The following is a 14,371-nucleotide window of genomic DNA, read 5'->3' on the forward strand; positions in this document are numbered from 1 at the left end:
TAAATTCAGATGCTCTCCAGAGCTGGCAAGGTGATGTCAAGAAAGTTAAACTTGAAGAACGAGACCTGGATTTCTAAATGAGATCGGGGGAAAAGAAAGCAGAGTTAATAGGGGACATCAAGACCGAGACAATCAACATCACAGCTACGTTTGGAGGAGAGTCTACAAATCAATTCTTTCTGCTTGTTCTAAAATTGCTCTGCCGAAAAAACTGACATCGTTACACACTTTTCATGCTTTGGTTTATTTAGTCTTCTTTAACACAGCCATCGTTAGTTCAACAATCTAATGTTTGAGGTACATTACGGCAAATAGGGACACAGCTGTATAGGTTAGGCTATCAATACCTTGAGCCTGTTTCTCCTTTTAGGAAACAAAGCATTGTTTGTTAATACCGTCTTGGGTTACTTATATTGTCAGGTTACTTATAGTGAGTGGTACACACTAAAGGTAGGGAATTTGCTCCCCGGCACGATTGCCTCTACACTATAATTTAGTTGTGTTCTCAAAACATTAGCATTCTGTAATCAAAAATAGAGAAAGCAATGTTTTAGTATAACGTTAGGCCGGAGTAAAAATTATCCCGGCCGAATAAGGGTGCACATATACATAAACACTAGCATGCTTTTGGAAGAATCCTATTAATACTCTGTGAAATTAATATATAAATAAAATATGACCTAGAATGAAATTACCATCATATACAAAAGGAAAAACAATCCTTCCCTTCTCAAACCTGTTGCTTTTAACATCTTACACACCTACATTACATCATTTGGAGTGTAAAGGTCATTTTAAATTTGGAAAGCATGAAAGAGTCGTCTGATCGAACTTCCTACAAAAGCCAGTACATATTAATTTCAGAGATTTATGTTCGTTCCGGTGTTAAAGACACAGCATCCTTTTAAAGCTCCTTGGTGAAAGATCTGTAATGTCTTTTATTTATTAAGCAAAATGCAGCTTTAACACAGTAAACTATATTTTTATATTATTTGAAAATATTAGAAGATAAAAATATTGTGAAGATATAACGTGTTGTTCAAGGATATACGAAACTCTTTAGAATTGTTATTTAAGGAAAAGAATACTTGAGTTAATACAGTAAATATTTTACTTCTAAGCACATGGCTTTTCTAGGCCTTCATTCTCTTTGGCATTCCTTCTTTCCCGTTTCTCTTATTTTCCAACCTTTCCCTCTTAGTTGTCTTTTTCTGACAGTCCTGACTTTCCTAGATCTTACTTGATTAGCTGAATATTACAGTCTTTCAATGTTTTCTTCATTTGAAGTTAAAACATTGGTTTCTATTAAGTGAATAAGCGACCAGACTGTCTCTTCTACCTTTTTAAAAAAGTGTGTGTTTTTTTCTTATAATATAAAGTAGGTATGTCCTTAGCTTAAATACATACGTATATTATATATCGCACACTTGAAATACAATAATTAGCTTCACAGAGTTCAGTGGAAATTCAATATAGCGCTGGTACACTATTTAGCAAGCCTATGGAATGACAAGAAATGAATCCCATCTCATGACGAGTATCTCAAGTAGCCTCTGGTTTTTCTAACTAAGCCAAATTGGTCAGCGTTTTGCAGCTGCCCCTTCTCTTCTTCCATGCAATCTTGGAGAAATTCTACAAAAACAGAACCGAAGAACAAGTTGGAAGCGACGCTCCTGACAGGTCGCCTTCACAGTAGATCTGGGTCCATCTGTGCGCTGCTCCTGTGGAGTGAGTGAGGGCTGCTTGGACAACAACACGGTAGTGAGTGGGTACTGCGGACACGTGCAGGGCTTTGTTTCCAGACTCTGGTTACCCGCCGGAACGGAAGCACAGGCTGGGCCCGGCAGGCTGCGCGTTTAGGCGGTCTGGTCCACCTGGAGCACGGCAGGCTGGCCCGGGCTTGCATCCGACTGCTCTGCATCCTCAGAGGTCAGCAGGTAGCCTCCCTCGTAGCGAACCTTCTGCGCTTGTTCCAGGGCCACCGACTCCTCCTCTTCATCTTCCACAATTGTCAAGTCGATGTTGCTATCCCTGCCCGAGTTACTCCCTCTGGAGGCCTCCCTCTCTGCATCCTCCTCCTTGCTCTGGCCTTCCACCAGGGCACCGGTGAGGGACGCTTCAGAAAGACCCTCTGCAAACGAGCTCTCCTCGTGGTCATCTGGCATCTGCTCGCTGCTAGGCGTGTCTTCTGACTTGGTCTCGTTTTCTGCAGGGCCTTCTCCCTCTCGGACTTTCTTCCGACCAAAAGTGAGGGGAGAAACCTTGAAGGGGGAGCTTTTCCCTGAGGATATTTTCTGGTGATTGGAAGTGAGAGATTTCTTAATCTTCTCTCTCCTCTCCACAGACACGATCTTTGTCCCCAGCTTGTTCATTTTTTTCTCGATGTTCTGGCGAGAAAATGCTTTCTTGAGGCTATCTACTTTCCGGAGGCTGGATCTTTTTATTTTCTCTGCCCTGCTTTCTTCCATCTTTTCCTCTGCACTGTCTTCCAGGGTCTCCTCATCGTGGGGCAATTCATCATCTGATGAGAGGTCCACCGTGTGCAAGGTTTCCTCCAGGGACTTGTTTTCATCAGCAAGCTCCTCCTTCTCTTCCGCTGGGCTGGAAACTGGCTCTTTCACAAACACACTGGCAGGGATCTCATTTTCTTCCTGAAAAGATGGACAATGTAGATAGATTTCATGTTAATAACAGATGTTACAAACGGTCCTGAGCTGCTGTCATTTGCAGTGTGTATCTTTCTGGCACATGGGGATGACAGAAACCACACGTTTGTGGCTTCAGTTTTCTAGAATATGAAGAGTGAATTCTAAACTGGTCAAGTCATTCCCCCGAGGCTGGATAAGGGCAGGGGATGCTTATTGGGAATATTATGAGGGCAGATGACAAGGGCTCTATCAGTGACGGGCAGGGGAGGAAGTGGGTTGTGGCTCTGACAGACCAGGAAGTTGCCTAGATAAAGGAGCTAAAGTAAGTTACTGTGAACCCAAGAGGCCTCTGTCTCCCATCTTCCTGCAGGGTCAGGTGGCTCTGCTCCTGCCAAAATCCCACTGGAGGTGGAGTTAGGAGATAAAAGATGGGGGCAAGGGAGAGAACTGGGAAGTCCTCAAGAGTCAGACACCATGTAAAGCCTTGATCAGGTTTCCTCCCCCGCTAGGAATCAGAAGGGAAAGTGTGGTCAACCTTGGTATCTATTCAGAAGTGCACACTAATTTTTCTGATGACATGATTTTAGAGTAAGAGAAGACAGGGCCAGCCTCACTGGGGGCCCACCCATGAAGCCCTGCGGTTCAGGATATCCTATGTGGGCATTAATAAGGACAGGACGGGTACCATGGCCATTCTTAGAGGAGCGAGGGAGGTCTCTAAAGCAGCTTATCAAGGCTCTCTTGTTAAACAGGGCTTCCCTGGACAAGAATACTTACTTAGATCCCCCACCTAGAGCTAAGAGTGAGGACAGAAGCTCAGGAATCTGTCCCTTTCCCTGCACTATTCCCAGCATACCTCTTCCCTCAGTTTCTGGACACAGAGGCAAAGGTCTGACCTTCTCTGTGTCTCAGGGAGCAGAGCCTGAGAACTTGCCTCCAGAGTTCAAGGGCAATGGTGCTCCACTTCTAAGCGGGTGGATTTGCTTTCAGGTAGCTTGGGTCACACAGCACAGGAATCCCTTTCTTTTTAATTTTAATTTTTTTTACTGTGTATTTATTTTTGAGAGAGAGAAAGAGAGAAAGAGAGAGAGAATGTGAGCAGGGGAGGGGCAGAGACAGAGGGAGACACAGAATCCGAAGCAGGCTCCAGGCTCCGAGCTGTCAGAACAGAGCCCCACGCGGGGCTCGAACTCATGAGCTGTGAGATCGTGACCTGAGCCAAAGTTGGACACTTAACCGGCTGAGCCACCCAGGGGCCCAAGGAATCCCTTTATTTTTTAAATTTTTTCTTTGAATATTGGAAAATGAGAGCTGGACAGCAAGGTGTCTTACATTTTCATGGAAAGAACCAGCACAGTGGAAAGAACGTGTAACAGAAGCCTGAGTCTCAGTCTTTATTGTACTGCTGAGTGCCTGTGTGGCTTTCAGCAAATTATTTGATCTCCTCGGGTCTCAGTTTCTCCCATATATGAACAAGAGGACTTGACCTCGATTAGCAACTTTCAAACCGCACTCCCAGGGACACTCGGGGTTCTGCAGGAATGCCAAGGTGGGCCAGGCTTCAGAGCCCCACTTCCTCCTTAGCTTCAACCTTACCAGATTATACGGTGGACTGCCCAGTAAATTCCCAGTTTGAAACATAACTGGATTTTGTGCATTTAACAAGTCTATCTGGGATCTAGACTTCAGGTGAGGTTCATGTTAACAGTAAGAATGTCCCTTCTTTTAATTGATCGAAAAGTCAATGACATTGGGGTTAGGGTCAAACACATATTCTAAGAGTGTACCTGCATATTTTTTAACTTTTTGCCTACAGAAACTAAATGAACAAAGTTTTGATACAGAGAAACCTAGAAGTCCCTCTCCTTATTAACCACTGAACGGAATAGTTACGCTATTCTGGAAAAAACACAGCCCCGTGTCTCCCTCTTTTGCACATACACTCATACCACAGTCCATTCCATAAATTGGTTAGAAACAAAGGATAAAATCTTGGATAGAGGTTAATAGAAAATCTGGTTATATAGAACCTTTGTTAGAGTAAAGAAATCACAGATTCTGTTTCCCAAAGCCCTCTCCACAACCACCCATTTTTAACGTCATAAAGACGGTCAGGAACATAGTATGACGGACCAAGTAAAAAAAATCGGAAAGAAACATGGCATTTCCACGAGTCATTTATGACCTCGACTTTTCCAGAGAGCAACTTTCCCGTGTTTCAAGTCTCAACTTGCCTCTATCTTGCTGGCACTCCCCATGTACTCCCCATGAGGGTGGCAATTTGGGTCTCTTGTTCACTGTTGTGCCCCCGTCACAATAGTTCCTGGCAGCTCAACAGCTATTTATTGAATGAACACATGGTGGACAAGGTGGCTTTCTAAGAAAGTCTTGAGAGAGTGGCCGGAATAGAAATTGCCCCTCCGCTGGGTAGGCCTGAGGACTACAAAAGAACGGGGTTCGCTCTTCTAAGGAAGTTCGGTGACTGCTGCTGCCACTGGGAAATGAGAACCGAGGCCTAAGGGACGCTGCGGTTTCCGTTTCTAAGGAAGGAGGTTATTCTCAGTGGATGAGCATTACTGACAGGGAGGCCGACTGCAGCAACAGCTAAGGCCCTGATGCTTGGTCCAGAAGCAAAATTACTCCTGGGGTTTGACAAAAGGCTTGGGAGGGTTTGACAGGAGCCGCCTGCAGGAAAGGAAGAAACTAAGAACTCAGTGAAAAGTTAAGTCCTCAGTGAAGGAAGCAGAAATTCAGGGGAAACTACAAAAATAAGCCTTGGTTCCCAGAGAAGAGGTACAACTCGTATGCCTTAATCTCTCCGGGTAATCAGAGGAATACCCTGCTAACGTCCCTTTCTTCAACCTTAACAAAAAGGTAGACATATTGACCGTGCTTCCAAAAGAATTCAGCAATCCTGCGTTTTTTTTTTTCTTAAATGTAAATTCTGTTATTACAAAAGCACAGCCACTGTTGAGCGGGAGACTCCTGGCCCTCTCTCTCGGCACATGTCCGTCAAGGACAGGTTTGAGGAGAGCGCGCTGTCAGGGGAGGCAGCGGCCTTGTGTGGTAGATACCACACGCGTGAGGGCAGCTGAGGGACGCTGGGAAACCACCGAACTCTTCTATCCAACGCCTGGGACGTTTACACGAGGGCTCTCGACGCCGGCTATGAAAATAAACCCAGTGGGAACAGACACAATCCAGACGAGCTGGCTGTGTCTTTACAAAAGTGGGAACGAGTGAGATATCTCTTTTTTTGGCTAACTGCTTTATGCTTCTGCTGTCATTTTAATTGCTCGAGCAGTTAGTTGTGTTCTGTCTACTGGACAGCGTCTATTTTGTGGCTGCTCATGGCATCCAGTCTGAGGGCAAGCCCCTTCCTGTCACACAGGAATGGTGGATGTCCAAGCACACAGAGGCCTTACCTTTCCTGTTTTTTTTTTTAGAAGCAACAAAATACTGACACCCCTCAAAAATCTCTATTTTTGTTTCAACTGAACGTACGCGTCGTGTCGGGCTACAACGTAAGCGCTTTGCTGGCGGATATTCAACTGGCATGTCATGGCGGTACATCCTCTATACCAACACGGTCCACAGGCACCCAATCTGACCTGTGCATGTGCCCTGCTCAGTCCTCTCACACAGGCCTCATGGAAACACTTGAGACTTCACCTGTCTACGGGGAAAGGGACACTTCTGCCCGCTTCAGCCTCCTGTCATAATGGTTCTGATCTTTCTCTTACAGATTCCAATCTTGACAGCTCTTTCAAGGGGGAGGATCAACTCCACGTCCTCCATTCCATCACTGCTTACCTAGTGACTCATAGATCTGATTAGGGCCTGTGACTCCCTAACAGGGCACCAAGAATCCCTCGTGGGCTGGCGCTGACTTCTGGGGCCCTTCTACCTGGCAGAGGCCCCCCAGAAGCAGCTGACAGTTTGCTCTACAGATTTATTTTCCAAAAGGTACTCGGCTGCCACTGACACAGCTGCTCTGGGTTCTGACCTTTCACAAGAACCCTTAGGAGTTTTTCAAAGGAAGGGAGAATTAAACGGCACACTTCAAACCTATATGAATGATGTGCTTGCAGCACTAAAGAGAAAAGGAAGGAAAGAACTCTCCAGAAGTGGCATTTTTCCTTACACTTCAGCTTGTTTGCTATTTCTATTGATTCTCGTGAACTGGGTGTCCCAGTCGCGCATGTAGATACCAACACAGAGAAGCCTGCCAACACGTTGAGCACTTCTTGTGTTGGAGTTCGCGGAAGCAAATCTTTGCACATATATAGATGCATACGCTTTAAAGGAGATTCCATGACTCGCGTTAGAAAAGGAAGCCGACCGTAAAAGCTTGACTAAGGGGAGGGAAGGCAGCAGTGTGTTCTTGGGTCACAGACTTATCATCCCTGTTGTTAGACGAAAAGAGCGAAGCCTGTCATAGACCCAGAGGGATGTGGTGGCATCCTGGAGGGATATGAGGACCATAAATTTGTGTCCACGGGATGCCTTATCCAATAATCTCTAAATACTAGTTATTAAAATGGAACTATGCCCACCTGACAATCTGATTTATAGGTCTCTTTTACACATTGATGGTTTTCTCCAATTTGTGTTTCTGAGGTATAGATTGCCAAGTGGATAAAGCCATTGATTAGAACTGCACCCCTAAGGCAGCTGTCGGTAGAATCAGCAAGTCATAAGAATAAAATGCATTAGTTATAATCCCTGAGCAGTCTTTCACGTTGTGGAGGATTTAAAAGTTTCATTATTTTTCAGTGTTATCAAGGGTTCAATTCTTTTTTAAGATCACACCGGTTAGGTATTCTTTGCTACCCACAAAAAAAAAAAAAAAAAAAAAAAAAAAAAAAAAAAAGCAAAAAAACACAAAACAAAACAAATCATTCTGAATTATTTAAAAGCTGATGCAGAAAACCCAGGAAGCATGAACTTTGCCATAGTGGGAATACAGTGTTTGTTTTTACTCATTTTACAGTTCAACTCCATAATTTCTATTATTAATAAAATGAAACCTTGCTAGTCACTTTCTCTGGGCGTCTGTTTCTTTGATATAAAATGAAGTTAAGCTAAATGGTTATTAAGGTACTTTCCAGCTCCAAGATATTTGATTTTGTGACATTAATGTAAACCCCACGAACAATAACTAAAAAAATTGTAGACGCGATCTCCTAAAGTACTAACACCAAACATGCTTTGTTTCGTACAAGGATTCAAACCACAGGACCTGAGCTGCACCGGACAATGCTTTTCACTCAATTCCAACAGACACAGATGTGCAAAACAAGGGAAGGGGCCACATTTACCTGGAAGGACTGCATCTGACAAACAGTCCAGTTTTTTAACAAATGAGACAAAGCAAGGATTCTTTTGAAGAAACGATAATCAGTTATTCACTTAACAGGCCTGAGGCTGCGCTGACATTCAATAAGTGTAAATAATAACAATGAGAGCAAGTATTTGGTCTCAGAAACTAAAAGGGCACGGGATAAGGAGCGCATCAAAACCAATATCCCATTATGGGAACATTAATCAATGGGACATAAACATGGCGAGTTGTCATATTAAGGTGTCTTTGATTTCCTATATTGCCATTTCTTCAACGTCTGTAATAATTTAACAGTTTTCAGAGCAGTGGTTTTGGATAGAGAAAGTACAGTCTTTAAAAAAAAATCAACTTGAAAATAGTCTGAAGATGTTATACTTTTAGCAACGTTCTAAAATTCTGATCTCATTGAAGGAAGCCAAATGATGAATATTTGAACACATTTATAGGCCTGCTTCTCTACGAATGTATCCACGGCAAATACCCAACCTCTACTCTTTTTCACCCAATTTCACAATTTTATGTGGACGAAAGTGTAAGCTGTCCAGGAGGAGTCTCATTTTGTTCCCTGGATTTGAAGCCATTCCCACACCGCTTTTTCGGGATAATCATTACTAGAACCTTAAGGCATAAGTGGGCGCCACACCCGCAGGGCCAGTTAGCTGTGAAATGCTAGGCTCATGAATCAACAGAGAAAATTTCCTTTTAATGGTAAATGCACTGATTTTCTGCGTAAACTCTAGGTTTAGTTAAAGATAGCCATGCTTACGGGCAAAGCAGGAGTCTTGTTAGTTTTTAGCATTTGCTTTTTGATCACCAACCCCTTTCAGTGTTATTTCATTTACACTGGATCCTGTCACAGTATTTTGAGTTCAAACATTGATCTTAGGCTATCCTAAAAACTATATATAAAAGAAAAGCTGCTAAGTTTAACAAGGATTTTACAATTTGCTTCATCACTCAAAGGGAGGTGACTATTCTCGAGTTTTAGGTGCCAGTGGCTATAATTTGAAGTAACTGCTAAAGGCAGGAGGGGGCTTTAAAGCCACAACGACCTTGTAAGTTCAGCACACATGGAAATACATAAATAACACATTTTAAATAGGACAAATTAAGGACAAAAGTTGGAATTAAAAAAAAAATGCGAACGTTGAAGCGTCTAGTAGACAAACCAACCGAGCAACCAACAACCAAAAAGCACCTGCCGGACACGACAGGACCTTACAAACTGGAAACCTCATCTTCTAAACATGACAGTGCTACATCTGCCCAGGTGACAGATTTGCTTTCCTCACTTTCTCGTCTTAAAATTTTTCACATAGGGGCGCCCGGGTGGCTCAGTTGGTTCAGCGTCTGACTTCGGCTCAGGTCACGATCTCACGGTTCGTGGGTTCGAGCCCCGCATTTGGGGTCTCTGCTGTCAGCAGAGAGCCTGCTTCAGATCCTCTGTCCCCCTCTCTCTCTCTCTGTGCCCCTTCCCTATTTGCACTCTCGCTGTCTCTAAAAAAATAAATACACATTAAAAACATAAAATTTTCACACCCATATTTTTGTCTTGAATTAGAAAACCAATGAATTTAGAAAAGTCTGGCAGAGGATTCAAGGGGATTGAAAACAACAAATGACCTATGGAGTGGCAACTCGTGTATCCTCTGCCTTCTTACTCTCTCACCCACCCGCTCTCAGCCACACAGTAAAGCCTGCCACTAGAAGGGGCTATTTTGGGTAGGCCCTTTGGGCAGAGTCCTTTGCTCTGATGGTGTATCGGGGATATAATATTGATTTCGACACGGTAGTTGCCATACGACGTATGGCAGGGAATGGAAGAGAGTGTGTGTGCGCGTGCGCGGGTATGTAGCTTTTAATGAGTCCCATCTAAAAAGCATAGGCCTGGCTGTTGTCAGATCTCGAGTAGGGTGGGGTCAGTTTTCACTCAGCAGCCATGTTTCTAAATAAGCTAAAGTATAACCTTCACTGTGTGAATGCATGTCAGATCCACCCAGGAATAGCTTCCATTCCTTGAGTTCTTACACCACGTAACTCACTAACCATTTTAAAGAGGTTATTGCATTTATTCCTCACCCTGTGAGAGATACAAAGGGAAAAGCATCCATGTTTAAGAGCATGAAATCAATTATACGTGAGTTCAAATCCCCGCCTCACTGCTTGACGTTACTAAATAACTTCAAACAAGATATAGGTACCTTTGAATTGCAGCCTCCTCATCTGTAAGTTGAGGGCAAATGAGAGAATGCACAGAAGGATACTTAGAGCATGCAGGGCTTACTAAAAGAGCTGACAAATGTTTTGCTCCTATTCATATCCTCAGTGTACAGATGAGAAAACAGAAGCTTGGAGAAGCTGCAAAATGTGCACAAGATCACATAGTTGGCAAGCGGTGAAACTCGCATTTGAACCAGTGTCTATGTGACAAAATAGATCTTCTCAACCCCTCGACTGGAGCACTCTCCAGCACAAGTTAGTATTCCATCCACTGGCATGACCGCTACCCTGCGAGCCCCTACTTTAAGAGAAAGAACAACTCTCCACGAAGAGACTGCACCCACATTTGTTTTTGCAAAATAACCACCTTACGATGTCTTGAGAGTTGAGATTTCTAATATCCTTCAGGCTACGAAAGGATCTTACATGGCTTAAGAAAGCTCCAGTTCCTTGCCTTTAGGTCCCTGCTTCCTAACCTGCTCTTTAAAAAAAAAAAAAAAAAAAAAAAAAAAGGGTCCTTGGGGGCGGCTTGTTAAGAGGCGCAGAATGGAGCCTGAATATGTTGCTTTGGATTCTCTTAGCTTCCACCTTGGTCTTGCGCACCCCTGTTTCACCTTTTACTCACTCTATGGAGAATTCCGACCACTTCTGGCTGCAATTTCACACCTGTCAATCCAATGTGACAAAAGAGGAGACTGGGGTATGGCTCAACAGCAGCCTGAGTCTTTAAGCTCCCCACCTGTTGTTTTTTTTTAAATGTCAGATTTACAATTCTCTTGAATTTTTACTCACATATCTCTTCCGTCCCTGCCTCCAACAACTACAGAACATCCGCGGCAAAATGAAACATAAACCGATCCCGACAAATTATGATCTTCCTCTACTAGGTACTTCTTCCTCCCTTAACTAAGGATAGAGGACAAGAGGTAATCTCCCTGATTCATACTCGAGGGAGGAAAATTTCCTTTGATGACTCAGATTTAAACATGTCTGCACATGTTTGGTTTTGTTTGGAGATCAGTATTTAATTTAGAAATGCCTTGAGAGCTGAGATTTCTAATATCTTTTAGGCTAATAAAGTAAAGGATCTTATATGGCTTAAGAAAGGCGCAGTCACCGTATCTCTTTTCAGTTCATCTGGTGCATGAAAAGCTATTCCATTTGCATTAAAGGCTAAAAAATGTCTGGGCTGCAAAAGCCTGCAAGGTATAGGAGGACATCAGCTGCCTGAAGCTTTACATCAAGTGCAATTTGGGGAGGACAAAAAAACAGCCAGATGAGTCTTTCCTTTTAAGGAGGGAAAGAGGCTTAGGTTCTAACTTGGCGGAGCAGATTCATTTAGAAAAAAGAAGGCTCCCTCGGCTTAAATTCCAATTTCTAAATCTCCCTTGGGAGATGAAGGCTCTTCTTGTGTGCCTTTCACAATCAAACAGTTGGTTATAGCCTCTCCCCTCCATGGCTTTGAAATCCTCTCCTATTCACATGGTCACAAGGAGACAGCCCTGGGGCAGGCATGGCAACTGCTTCCTGGGCTCTGTGTTGGCTGCGTTCCATTGGGCGGAAGGACTTCCAGCCTTGGGCAGGGCTACCCTTGGATTCACAAATGCCCACCACTTGGCAGAACAACAGCCCCACGCAACCTCCCTGTCCCCAGATACCCTCTTGCTACATTAACTGCATCATTGATGCATTAAAAAAAATTAAGTGGCCTTTTTATTCTAAGGCAACCATTGGAAAGAGAAAATATTCGAGACTAGCCTTTGCAACTAAAACTGATTAACACTGCTTTTATTTTACAGTTGTGGCTTCTCTGAGCAATAAGAAGCATACCTCGTGTATCTGTAAAGAGTTATGCTCTGTATTTTTAGTGCATTATTTGCCAGAAAATAACAAAGATTGCTTTGGTGACAAGAATCTTAAAGGAAGAGACTAGTTCAATTCTAATGCAATCAGTCTTCAGTACTTGGTTAGCTTCTCAAACATTGGCAGCCTTTAGACAAAGAGAGAAGCAGTCATAAATTTGACTTCTTGATTAAAAAAAAAATCAGATGATTATCTCATTTCCACAAAGAGTTAATCAACAGGCACTGAATTAATATGCCCTGTCCAGCTAACAGCTGCAGTCAGAGCCCCAAGTTCATAATGCAAGGAGACACATGAATTTGACTCGGGTGCACGCACCTGCTCACCGTCCCAACCTGTATGGAGTGCGTCCAGGTGCTCCCTAACAAATGACCCTGGCGTACTAACCTCTGGGGCAACTGCCTTGGGTTTAGGCTGCCGTGACCTGAGAAATTCCCACCCCCGGGTGCGGAGGTCACACTCCTGCTGAAGGCGGATGGGGACAACGCCTGGTGTGTGTGGGATCCCTGACAGGCAGGACAGATGTAGAAGTGGCTGTGAGAGCCAGGCTGACTGAGACCACGAAGGCTGAGGAATCCCAGCTGGGCGGGAGGAGGAGGAGGGGGGCACTGACCTGGAAGATGAGCACTTTGAAATGGTTCCGCCTGAGGAGCTGGGCGTGGTTGTTCTCCAGCCGCTTCACCTGCGCGCTCTGCCTGTCCATGCGCTCCTTGACCGCGCGAGTGTGGGCGCTGACCTTGCGGGACTTCTCCAGCAGCTTGCTCACCGTGTTGCTGGTGGAGGCCTGGTATTTGGAGAGCTTGGTGAGGTCGTTCTGGATGCCCTTCACGGAGCCCTCTAGGCTGATCTGTCGCTGCTCCATATTGTGCTGGTTCTCCTGCACGGCATCCAGCATGTTCACCAGCTTGTCCAGGAGCGTGAGCACCGTGACGGCGTTCACCTGCGAGTTGTCCCGGATGGCCTCCTCCGTGCTCCCCAGGTTCAGGCTGGGGCTCGGCGTGGAAGAGGGCGCGAGGCTGGGGCTGGCTGGCTTCTCCTGCCACACGGCAGACCCCGGGTGCTGAAACTTCTCAGCTTGGGCGGCGTCCTCCCCCATGGCTGGACAGGTGGGAACGTTCTTCTCCGGCAAGAAGGACGGCAGCGAGCGGGCAGAAAGAGGCCTGCTGGCTTGAGCTCAGAGCACGGCTCTCCAGGACTGGCAGAGGTTCAGACAGGCAACAACTGGCTACACTGATCAGGGGAACTGCATTCCAGCTGCTCTTAAAAGCCCTACTCCACCCAGTGGGAGGCGAAGGTTACAGAACTGAGAACCACTCAGGGTTCAGAAGCAGGCGCTCACTTCCTAACCGCGTTCTCGGCACGGGGCACTTTCCTGCAGGTTTAGCTTTTCTTTCCTACTCTTCTATCCCTTTATGAAAGAAGTTCAAGGCCATGTTTCAATCATGACTTCATCTAGAGGCGGAGAAAAACATGCTAATTTGGCTCAGTTCCACAGCCTCCAATTGGCTAGAGCCAGTAAACTTTTCTCTGGCTGCTTTGCTACAGATGAAACACTGCTTCGTGTGCCTGTGTGTGTGTGTGTGTGTGTGTGTGTGTGTGTGTTCCTGCATACAAGTTATTGTAACGGAAAGTATTGTTTGCACTTGCCCTAGAAGGACTGGTGGGCTGCAGAAGGAATGGTGTCCAACCGGGAGGGGCCAAGTTTAAAAGGTACTTGCAGACAAGCTTGCACTGTTAATTTTTAATTTTCAGGTGGATGGAAGTAACCCTGATAAGGGCAAGGAAGGTAGCCCAATTCTTATGACTCTTGCGGTTGGGGGTGCAAAATAAGTTGCAAGTGCCTGAACTTAAGGAATATTAAAATATGTCATGCTGTTATGGGCAGTTATCATGTAGTAGAAGGTGAATTTTTGAATGACTAGGTTTTTTAAAATTTTTTTAACGTTTTTATTTATTTTTGAGACAGAGAGAGATAGAGCATGAATGGGGCAGGGGCAGAGAGTGAGAGACACACAGAATCGGAAGCAGGCTCCAGGCTCTGAGCCATCAGCCCAGAGCCCGACGCGGGGCTCGAACTCACAGACTGTGAGATCGTGACCTGAGCCGAAGTCGGACGCTTAACCGACTGAGCCACCCAGGCGCCCCTTGAATGACTAGTTTTTAAAACACAGAGTTTCTTTGGAGAAGTAAAATTGCAAAAGGAAAAACAAACAAACAAGCCAAAGTATGGTCTCTTTAAGAACCTACCATGCCAATTTGGTTTAGCTAATTCTGGATCTGCACTGAGAGATTTTCT

General features: G+C 44.7%; 1 protein-coding gene across 1 annotated transcript; it reads right to left on the reverse strand.

The window, feature by feature from the left end:
- Positions 1-225: 225 nt before the first annotated feature.
- Positions 226-13,468, reverse strand: CAVIN2 (caveolae associated protein 2). Its single transcript, XM_025934858.2, has 2 exons — positions 12,689-13,468; positions 226-2,651 (listed from the first exon to the last, which is right to left on the reverse strand). The coding sequence occupies exons 1-2, from the start codon at positions 13,169-13,171 to the stop codon at positions 1,857-1,859; spliced, it is 1,278 nt and encodes a 425-aa protein (XP_025790643.1). The 5' UTR covers positions 13,172-13,468; the 3' UTR covers positions 226-1,856.
- Between the last annotated feature and the right edge of the window lie 903 nt (positions 13,469-14,371).

The sequence above is a fragment of the Puma concolor genome, chromosome C1 (assembly GCF_028749965.1).
Source record: "Puma concolor isolate L17-30 chromosome C1, mPumCon1.1.hap2, whole genome shotgun sequence".
NCBI lineage: Eukaryota > Metazoa > Chordata > Mammalia > Carnivora > Felidae > Puma > Puma concolor.

What these genes read in the sequence shown, in the direction of transcription:
- CAVIN2 (XM_025934858.2), bottom strand. Translation starts at nt 13,171, where the DNA reads ATGGGGGAGGACGCCGCCCAAGCTGAGAAGTTTCAGCACCCGGGGTCT. An exon ending in TCAAAGTGCTCATCTTCCAG is followed by an intron (nt 2,652 to 12,688) that starts GTCAGTGCCCCC and finishes CCATCTTTTCAG; the next exon opens with GAAGAAAATGAGATCCCTGC.